Source organism: Paralichthys olivaceus, chromosome 20, assembly GCF_024713975.1.
Source record: "Paralichthys olivaceus isolate ysfri-2021 chromosome 20, ASM2471397v2, whole genome shotgun sequence".
NCBI lineage: Eukaryota > Metazoa > Chordata > Actinopteri > Pleuronectiformes > Paralichthyidae > Paralichthys > Paralichthys olivaceus.
In genome coordinates, this window is record NC_091112.1 from 5280030 (window position 1) to 5291967 (window position 11938).

At 43.7% G+C, this 11938-nt stretch overlaps 1 protein-coding gene across 1 annotated transcript; it reads left to right on the forward strand.

The window, feature by feature from the left end:
• The first annotated feature begins 1019 nt into the window (after positions 1-1019).
• cdcp1b (CUB domain containing protein 1b) lies at positions 1020-11667 on the forward strand. Its single transcript, XM_020102503.2, has 14 exons — positions 1020-1176; positions 1309-1400; positions 3799-4023; positions 4378-4716; positions 4954-5169; positions 5566-5916; positions 6124-6339; positions 6562-6918; positions 7044-7400; positions 7619-7813; positions 8004-8360; positions 8697-9050; positions 9140-9221; positions 9731-11667. The coding sequence occupies exons 2-14, from the start codon at positions 1337-1339 to the stop codon at positions 10230-10232; spliced, it is 3615 nt and encodes a 1204-aa protein (XP_019958062.2). The 5' UTR covers positions 1020-1176; positions 1309-1336; the 3' UTR covers positions 10233-11667.
• Positions 11668-11938: the final 271 nt, after the last annotated feature.

Below are 11938 nucleotides of genomic sequence, written 5' to 3' on the forward strand. Positions count from 1 at the left end.
AGCCACTCTGCATGCTGCCAGACTGGTTCAGCAAAAATCACTTAGTGTCACCGGTGTGTGACTGTAAAGGTGTGTGTGTGTGTGTGTGTGTGTGTGTGTGTTTGTGTGTGTTTTGAGGATTAAACAGCTTTTACACAAAGATTAAGTAAAATTAAAGAATCTTAACTTCTTTCCTTCTTCTATGTTTTGTTGCTTAAGTGTAAGATTCAGACGAGAACATCTTACAGTTGAAAAGTTAAACTGAGGTCAATTCAACCATTGTGGATTCAGTTCATATGGAATTGGTGACAAAGATGTTGAATGTGTAAACGTGACAAAGAGTGGAAAGCGTTAGTTTACACATGTGTGTGTTTGTCAGTGGTCGAGCCCTCAGGTATGTTTCTGAGCAGGAATGTCTTGTGCCATGAGGCGTGTGGAGGCAGGTGGGAGCCTCTTCTTCAGGAGTGTTATTCCCAGAGTCTGCGATCACACACACAAACACAGACAATCACAATGATTGTCATCATCATTTTAAAACAGCAGAAACATGTCTGGCACAACCTGGATTTTTTTACATGAACAATTCCCCCATGTAAACTATCACCTGAATTTGGATTTAACCTCGTTTTCTGCTTTTTATCTCCACATTGTGATTCTCAAAGGACAGATTCTTCTATTTATCTGGGTTTTAATGGTGCATATAATACTATAAACTTACATTTGAGAGAAACCTCTGCTTGGAGCTCTGTTTCCACACCCTCCTCTGCCTCATTTGGGGGATACGCAGCCCCATGCAAACAATCCTTGGCATGTTTGAGTCCTAATGGATAAATTATTTTATTTTTATTGATGTTTTAATGCTGCATATAATACAATAAACCTGATGTGGTCAAACACAGAGAAACTTCTGCTTGGGGCTCAGCTTCCACACCCTCCTCTGCCTCATTTTGGGGGATACACAGCCCCATGCCAACAATCCTTGGCATGTTTGGGTCCTAAATAGGACACTCATTGTGGCGCACAGAGTCACACAAGGACTCCTCTCTACACCAGGAGTCCATATTGTGTGTGTGTGTGTGTTAGTCCTGCAGGCTCAGGGGCACCTCGGCAGTCCCTGATCCTCCACCACTAACCTCGTCAAGTTTGGACAGGTAACCGTAAACCACCTATAAGGTCCACGCCCTCCGCTGCGCACAGGTAATGTGGAACAGGAAGTGGCTGCTGTCAATCCCGTCGCTGTGGCTGTAATGTGGATGAAGTGTTTGAGACATAAAACAGCTGCTTTGGAGTTTTTTATTATTTAAAACGTCTTGATTATTTTTAAAACAGGAAGATCCTCGGTTTATTTTAGGAGAAGATGCGGCTCCGTGAGACGCGCGCGTTGCTGGGACTTTTGGTTTTGACAGTGTTCCGGTCCTCAGGTGAGAAGACACAGGGACATATTCCCCCTCAGCAAGAAGCATATGTGCATTTTCTGTTTGGTGAAGCTTTGCTGCTTGTTTTCAGTTTTTAATGTCAGAACTAAAGAACCGAATCATCATCCTGGGTTTGACTTGACAACATTGTGCCAAGTGGGTCAAACTGCATTTCTCTGTTACGCACGCGCTGTTCTGTGGGTTTAAACGTGCTCAGGTGGCGGCTCATGCAGAGACGCACTCCTGAGCAACTCCGTGGGTGTGAAGTGCAGCAGAGGACATTAAGGCAACGTTACATGTGATTGACTGATTGACAGTGGAGAGGAGAAGGCTGCAGCACATTTCCTCAGCCTTGACTTCTAGACCTCCATTTTCAAACGGTTTATGAGGCTTTTATGGAGCTTCCTGGAGGCATAATTTCATCCAGGCGTCATTAATGATTGACCAGCAATCTGCTGAGCTCTGAATCATAATTCTTCTCTCCACCGGCTTCAGTCATTTCTGTTGTGGAAGTCACCGGCAGCCTGGTGGATCCATAATATTTGTGGAAATGTTCTCTGTTGGCATCAGACATGACCCTTCAGAACTCTGTGATGTCCCCAAAACACTGACTGTTTGCTGTCAGGTCAAGAAGAACGTCAGCACACAATCCCTGTCCAGCAGATTTACAGGGATTTTCTAACCCGCACTAAGCAGATGTGTTGGTGTGTAGGTTTTGGTGTTTGTATGTTCGGAGCTGTGCATGTTTGCAATACAGGTATGTGTTTGCACTCAAGGCCATTTACTAAGAGACATGTGTCTGCAGGTATACTCTCATGTTGCTCCTCCTGTTCTGTCTACATCTTGAGATCATTGAACATTGTTAACGTTAGCGATCAGTTGTTTCTATGGTCGATTCGTCTGTCGAGTGTTTTCTTGATCAATCGATCAAAGACAGAAAACATTCACATTTAAGAGGCTGAATTTTTACTTTAAAATACTCAAACCAATTCATCGATCGTGAAAATAGATGGTGATTTATTTAGTTTTTCGATTAGCGATCGAATCATTGTGTCTTTTTCCATGATATACTCAATATTGATTTACATATTAGTTTATATACCAACATCATTCAAATATATGACTATTTAGAAGCCCATTCCCCGGTGGTGTTTCTCTAGAAACAGATTTTTGAGGCTGATACAGATAATATTGTTGAATGATAAAAAAAAAAACATCACGAAATAATAAATATGACCAGAACAACTACATTTAAAAACAAATACAGAAAATTAAAACATGGATAACGTTGAATCAGATGCCTTCAGTTAGTTTTAAATTGTCACCATCATAAACAGGCTATTGATTTTTGATCGCTATTTATTAAAATATGAATTGGTGGACAAACTTAACCTTAAACCTTCTTTTAAAATGTCTGCTCTGCAATTTCTGATTATTATTTTCAGCCAACAAGATACCTATTAACATCCACGTCCAGTAAGTTGTTGGCGTATCAGTGTAGTTCTAGTGTGAAATAGTAAAGACCATGTTTTTTCAGGCTGCAGTGAAACCACAGCTGGGTCTGAAACAGAGACACACATGAAACCAATGGTGCCAGGAAGTGTAGGTTTACATCTGCTGACGTATAAAATTACACAGGAAATAGTTTGATATGACTGTGTAAACGGATGAGGCTTCATATCAACAGGCTCTGAGAAGTTTGTTTTCAGCACAGGAGAATGTGATTTCACAGAAACAGTAGTTAGTAATGACTTTTAAAACTGGTTCCACTCAGACTCAGTATAATGACAATCCCATTCATTTGCTCTGATCTGCCACCACAGAGGATAGGTGTGTCTGGAACCACTGTGTTTACTCAAGCGTGCGTGTTTGTGTGTTTGGTGCCTTTTGTCCTTTTTGAACTGATGCTGTTCCTTCAATCAACATCTGCTTTGTGTGAGCTCACGTGTTCCTTCCTCCTCTGTGATGTTTCAAACATCTGCAACTGATGTGCTCATCATCGTGATACTGTAATGACAGGGAATCGATGATCGTAATTGATCCCAATTAAAAGTCTTATTATTATGGATTGAACAGCTCGTCTTTTCAGCCTCAGCTCTGCAGGTCATTCTGCTCATTTGAATTATATTTTTTATGAGATAGTATAATGAGCCTGTTGGAGTGTTTGATTGTGAAATATCCAAAATTCCAAGAGAAAAAATACGAGAATCTGTCGAAGCATGCACTCAGACATTCTGCTGTGCAGTTGAAACAGGACAGCGCTGGTAATAACGATCCTCTCTCTCATTTTACATTGTTAATATGTTTTAATTTCTTTCCCCAACCTGCTCAGAAAACAGATCAGTGATCCTAAGTTTACGACGTCTGCTCCTCGCAGCTAACTCCCTCTGATCTGTGTCCTCAGAGTGCCTGCAGACGGTGGTCCAGTCCGACAAAGGCTCAACGGTGACGGTGTCCACCGAGCTGCCTCTGGATCAATGTGCCGTGTGCACAGTCAGCGGAGTGAATGACACAGAGACTTCCTGCCACTCCTCTTTCTCCCTGGTACCTGAAGAGGAGGTCAAGCTGCTGTTCAACTGCTCGCAGCCGGTAGAACAGTCTTACACCGTCACAGTAACTCAGACCATCGGTGAGTTTACAGCTGGATCTGATGATACTGACTGTTAAGTCTTTGCAGGTCTGAGTGTTTTTAATTTGAAATATATCTTCTGGCCTCATTTAAAGCTTTTCAGGAATAGTTTTGTTTAAAGAAACACACACACACGATTACTCTGACAATCCCTGAAAAATATGGACAGATATCTGATAAGGAACACCTTCATAAAGAAACACCACTGCTGCACAACCCTGAAAACACCATACCCAAAAATAAGATGCTTACTCTTCAAGAAATCACAGTCGTAGGTTCTTAGGTTGTTTGGGTGCACCCCTTAATTCAGTACTTAAACCAATCTGTAATGTTTCTCCTTTAATTGTAATCCAGAATGTACCAAAGACGCCTGCAGCCCAGCGACAGTAGAAACTCAACCCATCCTCACAGAGCTCAGCAGAAGCTTCAGCTGGGAGCTGAAGGCCCCTGAGAAGACGGTGGTGAGTCTTGACATCCTCGGGGACGGACTGATGGAGACGTCGCAACCGTGCACCGATGGATTTGAGTATGCGGTGAACACGTCCAAAACAGACGGCAAGGGTCGGACTCGGTACTGTCGGGGCGGATCTGTGACTCGTCTAGATCTGGCCAGTGAAGCCGTCGTGTCTCTGACAGTTAAACCAAAGGCTCAGGTGGAATCTGTGTTGTTTCAGGCCTCTGCTGGACCATTAAGTAAGAAACGTTTACTGAATACACACTCCTTTTATTTTTTACAATGCTGTTTTTAGTTGGAGCTGTTCTAAAGTACCCAGGATATAATGGTTACTAAATATTTGCTCAACATATACACACATCACCATAATGGTGTATGCAGTCGGCTTTAAGACTTTACTTTAAAAGTAATTAGTACTTTACAAATAGCTTTTATAACCCTGTCCGTCCGTCTCCCTCTGTTTTCACCTCCTCCAGAGGGCCGAACGATGGTCGTAAGTGTTGACCCCAGCACCACTGCGATCGTCAGCCGGGATCCTGGCGGGACGGAGTGTGAAGTCTGCACCGTTGACGGTTCTGCTCCGAACTGCAGCCCGACAGAAAAGACGCTGACCAACGCTGACAAACTCTCGCTGGAGTTCAGCTGCCCCAAACCTCAGGAGATGTACAGTGTGAGGATGAAGAAGAAAATAGGTGAGAGCTCCGGAGATGTTCGTTTATTTCATCCACCAGCAAACAGTGGGAGTGATGCTTGAAATTTACTTCAAATTAAATGATCATGTATGGGAGACACAAAAAAACCATTCTACTACAAATTTTAGAAAACAACAAATATAAAGATATTTAAATAAATACAATCAGAAATGTAGAAATTTGTAGTTATATTTCAATACAATTTATATATTCATTAACTCAATGTATTTATTTACGCAATTTAGGAATGCAATCTGAAATTATTTATTATTTAAAAATTTACTATTTTCATTATTGCCTTATCTTTCAATTATTTTCCTGATTCAATAATTCTGGTTTTATAAACTGTTCAGAAAAGAAAAGTCTTCACCATTTTCGATTTTTTTCTTTACTCAGAATGTACACAGACCTCCTGCACTCCTGCAGCAGGAGACGTGGATCCCAGCCTCTTCGTGGATTTCAAAAGATCTCTAACGTGGGACATCAAAGTCCCAGAGAGAACCGTGTTGTCTTTGGATTTCCCCGGTGATGGACTGAAGGAGCTTTCTGGAGCAGAAAGCTGCAAAGATGGCTTCCAGTACTCTGTGAGTACAACGAAGAGTGACGGAAGCGTCAAAGCTAAAAGCTTCTGCAGAGGCGGGACAGTGTCTCACCTGGATCTGCTCGGAGCGACGACGGTGACTGTCGAGGTGCCCAAAGAAGAAAAACTGGAGCAGAAGGTTTTCAGTGTCAAAGCAAAACCAAGAGGCAAGAGGCTTTTCCAGCTCTTTGTTCACAAACACGCAATTCAATGTATTTGTACTGTACCAAATCACAACATACTATATCTCAAGGTACTACTACACAACCGCTACCAGTACTTTACGTATAATATTATGATAACACACTATTATACTAAATTGTTGTCTATGGTTCAGATGGGTGTGATCACTTTCTTATCGCGTTTTTCTCCAGGTAGCAGAATGATGTCCGTGACTCCTGACCCCGAAACCATCATCATCATCAGCAGGGTGTCGGACGAGCCCGACTGCAGCGTGTGTGTGAACGAGGCTCCAAAACCGATATGCAACCCGAGACATCTGAGAATCACTGAACCTCGCAACACCTCAGTGGAGTTTACCTGTCCTCAACCTCAGGATGTGTTCAGGGTGGAGATCAACAGAGACATTGGTATGAAGATCAGATTCTCGCCATTTGATAGTTATGTTGTTCAAAAAAATATGTTTCATCGGGATTCAAACGAGTGCTTCAAGGCCACTTTGCAAAAATGTATGATTGACAAATTAAAAATAGACTAAGGGTTCGATTTCCAAGTCTGTAATAATATAGAGTGGTCTTTAAATACTAGTGACTGTAAGTCACCGTCTCTTCCTCTAACTCTATAATCCCCAGACTGCACAGAGACGTCCTGCTCTGGTGACATCGTCCAGGCCGAGTCGTCGCTGTTCCCCGACTTCGACCGCACCTTTACCTGGGACCTGAAAGTTGTCTCCACTCGGGCTTTTCAACTGGACTTCCCAGAGACGGGAATGCGACAGATTCGCAACAAGGAGACGTGTCCGGACAACCACACGTACTCTCTTGTTACGTACCTGCGCACTGGGCTGGCAACCGTTGGGACCTTCTGCAAAGGGGGAAGTGTGAGCACCATCCTGGGTCGATACAAGGGCCGAGTGTCTCTGGAGGTGCCCAGGGACACGAAGCTCAACCCCGTTGACTTCAAACTCAAAGTTGGACCAGAGACCAGCAGTAAGTTGGCGAGTTTTTGTTCATGTTAAACATTTGGTCATGTTTACTGTCAAAGCGTATCTAAAGAGATAAACAGTAGATGTGTGTGTTTCTAACCACAATATTCTCTCGTTGTTTCCCTCCAGTGGTTGCCATAGTGAAAGTAAATCTACCACGAGGTGTATCAGACACAGACTTCATCACAGCCAACTATCCCGCTGATTTCCCCGATGACGAGCAGATGCAGTGGGACTTCACGGTGCCCGGCATGCACAACTACACGATGCATTTTCACGACCACACCGCACCGGAGTGTCTCAAGAGAGAAGTGGAGGTGGAGTACAAGAAAGAGGACAAGACGAACAAGCTGACTCTGACAGACGCTCAGCCGGCGCATCAGCAGGGCAACTTCAACATGGTGCTGAAGAACTGTAAAACCAACAAGACGCTGCAAGGACTCACCCTGAACTACAGCGTTTCTGTCATGAGGAGTGGTCATCCAGGTATAGTGTTCAAGAAACTCAAATTTGGTCATTCGTCCGGTTTGACAGATCGCAAACCAGTTTACATACTGTAGCAGCCTTTTCACTGTAAACCCACAAATACATGCAGTAGGTTTAGGACTAAATTAGACAAAAAGCAATTCCACATTTTTGATTTTGGGAGATAAAGTTGATAAATGATGTTGATGAATGTCGTCCGCGCTGCATTTCCCTCTCAGTTCTGTGCACGGTGGATCTAACCAGTCGACGAGAGTCCCTGCAGATAGAGAAAGTTGGTTCTGATCCGTTCTGTGAGATGAGCATCGACTCCAAGGTTGAAAAGAAGATAAACGTGGCTGCAGGCACAAAGGCCAGTCTGTCCTTCCTCGACTGTCCCAAGGAAGAAGTTCGCCTGACTGCCAGTGAAGTCATCGGTACGACAATTTTATCTTTTTTGCATAGCTACATGATGAAGATTTGAAATTTGTTTTCTCACAGTACATTAACTTTCAGCAAGCGAGTGAATCAGCATATTTCAAAAATGTCGACTTTCATCCTTGTATATTTGTCTGGATTGATCTCTAAGGTTGAAAACCTAATATCTTTCATCTCTTGTAACAACAGGCTGCCAGAATGTGTCGTCGTGCCCTCCGATTGTCCTCAGTGTGCCCAAACTGGTTTCCTGTCTACCGATGCCCCTCCACAGCTTCACCTGGCACGTGGACGTCCCTCAGGACGGCACAGTGAACCTGGTGTCGCCCACAGGGGGCTTCCAGCAGTCCCTGCCGGGCCAGAGGTGTAATCAGTCAGTCCTGTTAAATGTGGCAGAGAGGGACGCGTTTTCTCTCGGAGATTTCTGCTTTAACGGAATCATCCGGGAAATTCAGGCGAGAAACAACATCTCCGTCACGGCTACGGCCCATGACATCAGCAAGACCAGGAAGCCTCTTCTCAACGTCAGCTTCAGTCAGGAGATCCAAGGTAAAACAGGAATGTGCTGCAGCTAATGACTATTTTACTTTTTTCTAAAATACCTGTGGGTTTGATACTTGATACAGTTCAGACCAAACTTTAATAGATGCAAATACTTAATTGGATTATTAAGCAAATAATAATCAGACTAATCAGTGATGCAAATCAAATTATCAGGTTGTAATGTGGAATAAGCCCAGTAAAGCCCAGTAAAATATGTTCTATCTGTTTTACTTTGAAATTCCACCTGGGAGCACTGTTGTACCACAAATGCTGGACACACATTTTAAAAGTTTAGACCAGCAGAGACTCACAGTTCTGAGACTCTTTCCATTCTTTTTTCAGAGACCTTAATTTACAGAGTCAGCCCTGAGACGACGTCCCCGACCCTGCTGGCCACCCCCAACTGGCCCCAGGGTATGAAGCCGTCCTCCACCATGTCCTGGATCGTCACCCTGCCGAGCCAGTACCAGGCGCACTTGAATTTCAACGTCAGCCAACCCAAGTGCCTCTACCGGCACACCGCCGTGACGGTGAAGTTGCTGGGCTACGAGGAGGAGATCATGAGCCGCAGGGAGGACGAGGAGGTGGAGCTCAAGCTGCTGGTGCCTCAGAGTTTCTATATCAACATGTCCAACTGCATACCAGAGGGGGGACAGTTTGGTGCACTCACCGAAATCGTCCTGCAGAAGAAGACCAGTAAGAAAGCACGAGTCTCAGCCTTTCATGTACACAACAATACTTAATTTAAAAACTAAAATAATAATGTTTTCTTCATCCCGCCACAGATCTCCTGGCCATCCTCCTCGGGCTGGCAGGAGCCGTTTTGATTGTGCTGATAGTGCTGACTGTAGTATGTGTCGTCACAAAGTGAGTAAGCCTGTAACAGAATTATAACAATTATAACAACTTTGATTTATTCAGCACCTATCAAGGTACCTGAGGCTTCACAGAGTAAGAAACGAGGACAGATAAATAATAGTGGAAATGCTTACTGGTGGTCAGAAAATAAAAAAAAATGATTGCTGATTTTGTTTATGATGAATTATCTCTTATTTGTTTTCTCTGACGAACCTCGTCTTTTTGTTTGTTGGTTCCATTTCATCCAGTTTCCTACAGGATGAAGTGTCATCAGTCAGTTTATATAAACAGCTTTCATTTATTAAACTTTCTTTGATTGATTGATATTTTACTACATTTTGTCAGTTTTGAGGCTCCATTCTTAAGTCTTGAAGTTTGATGAACATGGACCCTTGTTTCTAAGCAGGTCGACCCTGTCTTATATATAAAGTTATATTTATTTGTTTGTGTTCAGTAACCTGGCAGCTTGTTTGAACTCCCTCTAATCGATTCTGCTCTGCATCATCTTTTCAAAACAGGAAAAAGAAAAATGAAAGAAACAAAGAATCCTCCATCTACATCGGCAAGGGGAATATCTTCCGCCCAAGTGACGGGCATTTCACCAAAAGCCGCTCTGACAACGAGTCCCACGTCTACGCCTCCATCGATGAGACGATGACTTACGGACATCTCCTGAGCAACACCAGCTACGCCGACAGCATGCAAGACCACTACAATGGGATGCAGGTGGACTCTTATCACACGTTTACAGGCCCTGTTGATGCACAGCTGCCGGTTATCAAAGAACCGGATCCGGAGCCCGAGACAGACCAGTACAAGACGTTCCTGGACCCCTCCGAGTCTTTCATCCCATCCCGTCCACGCACCCCCATCGACCGGCAGGACAGCCTCGGCTTCCAGGACCGCAGGATGGTGGATAACGAGCTGTACACGTTCAAGAGCACCGGGGACATAAACACCATCCGGCTCTCTGGTGTTGACCAGGAGCCAGAGCCGCCGATACTTGAGGAATACTTGTAGTTTGTCACAACTGGAGCTGCGTGATGGATGGCTGTTACTCCGTATCTCTGGTCCGTGCTGATGTGAATGTCCCTGCCTCTATCACACAGTGATCCTGAGCTCGATTACGTTTAAATGTGACGCTCTTCGTCGGTTAAATTTTTAAAAGCTTCTAAGCTTCAGGAGCAGAAGCTGTGATTTTCTTCTTTGAAGAAGAATATTTTGGGAGGTACTTTTGCTTTCCTGCAGAGTTAGAGAAAAGCATTGATTCCAAACTCGTCTGTGAAGAAAATATGCAACTCCTGCCAGTAGCTGCTTAGCTTAGCTTAGCATAAAGACTGGAGACAGGATAATAGCTTGACTGGTTCTACTTGAACACACTCACCTACCAGCACCTTGATAAATCGTTTATTTGTATGACGTGCAGCGACTTGTTTGTCATGAGGGAAATATCGATCTTCCCATAGAATTTTCAGCAGGAAAGCAAAAACATTTATATTTCATAAAAAAAGTCAAACTGTTCCTTTTAAAGTTTTGTTATCTCTGACCTTAACTGTGTCGTAAGTCAGGGGCCGCATCCTTTGGAGGCTGCATCTGAAGGCAGATTGCTTCAAAGCGATGTGACCAGGCTGTCCCGTTGCAGAGGCTCCTCCAAACGCAGCCTTTCATCCCTGAGAATCAAAGCCTCCAACGGGTGGATACATTTTCGCTTCGTTGACAAACCGTTTTTTTCAAAGCAGACCTTTCATTTTGGTTCAGCCCACCAAGGAGGAGGTCTTTGTGGGTCCTCCGGCGGATGCAGCCCCTGATTCTTGACGCGGCTCATGTGACATGGACTCAGGAGCAGGAATGTGTTTTTTGAACGTGTTTTTATAATGTTTGATAGTCTCTTTTAAATATTCTGTACTTGTAAATACTGCTGGGGTTTGTTTTTTTTTTTGCAATAAATTCTTGTTAAATGGCATGTTGGGGAAACACTTTGCTTCTTGAGGTAATGGCAGCCATCACACACTAAAGCAGTGAAATTTTATTTTCTCCTCCCAAGGTGAAACACTGAACTTTCGACTTTGGACGGTGAAAACAATTTCAACCACAGGAACTTTAGCCATGAAAAACAAGTGGATGGAGGGTGTGGACGAGTCGACTGCAGAGCTGCAGCCTGTGTTTACTGTGGAGAAGAAGTGTGTTTCACTGGAAACAACACGCGCCTGGTTGACTTAGTTGCTCCACATTTCTGTGAAGAGTCTGCGTTTGTCTCTGATCCTTTGAGACTTTAGGGTGCGACATGTTCAGTGTTAAATCTGCATCAGAATGCATATTAAGATGGATGACATGTCAGTGCTCCAAAAGTGAAGCCAAAGTGTCTTGATCACCCCCTGGTGGCTGTCTGCAGCATAGATCATGAATCCTGCCTCCTCCATGTTAGTGGACCCAATTAAAAAGTGCATGTCATATATTTTTTTCTCAAAGCTGGTTTCTGATTTGATCCAGACCAAATACCAGATGTAGTGAAGAGTACAAGTATCTCAAGTGTTTGGCAGTTTACACTCAGTTTTTAGTTTGAATCCACCAAACCAGATTCATCATATTAATTTGTGAGTTTTCTACTCAGCAGACATGACCAGTGCACAGAGCTGTTTCCAGTGTTTCTGCCAAGTGGAAAACTACAGCAGAGGAGACTGTCGGCTGGTTGTTGGCTGTAACTTCAAAATTGCTTCACATTCATA

Coding starts and splice junctions, on each gene's coding strand:
- cdcp1b (XM_020102503.2), top strand. CDS start 1,337: ATGCGGCTCCGTGAGACGCGCGCGTTGCTGGGACTTTTGGTTTTGACA. Junction 4,024..4,377: donor CACAGTAACTCAGACCATCG/GTGAGTTTACAG, acceptor ATTGTAATCCAG/AATGTACCAAAGACGCCTGC. Junction 7,814..8,003: donor GACTGCCAGTGAAGTCATCG/GTACGACAATTT, acceptor TTGTAACAACAG/GCTGCCAGAATGTGTCGTCG.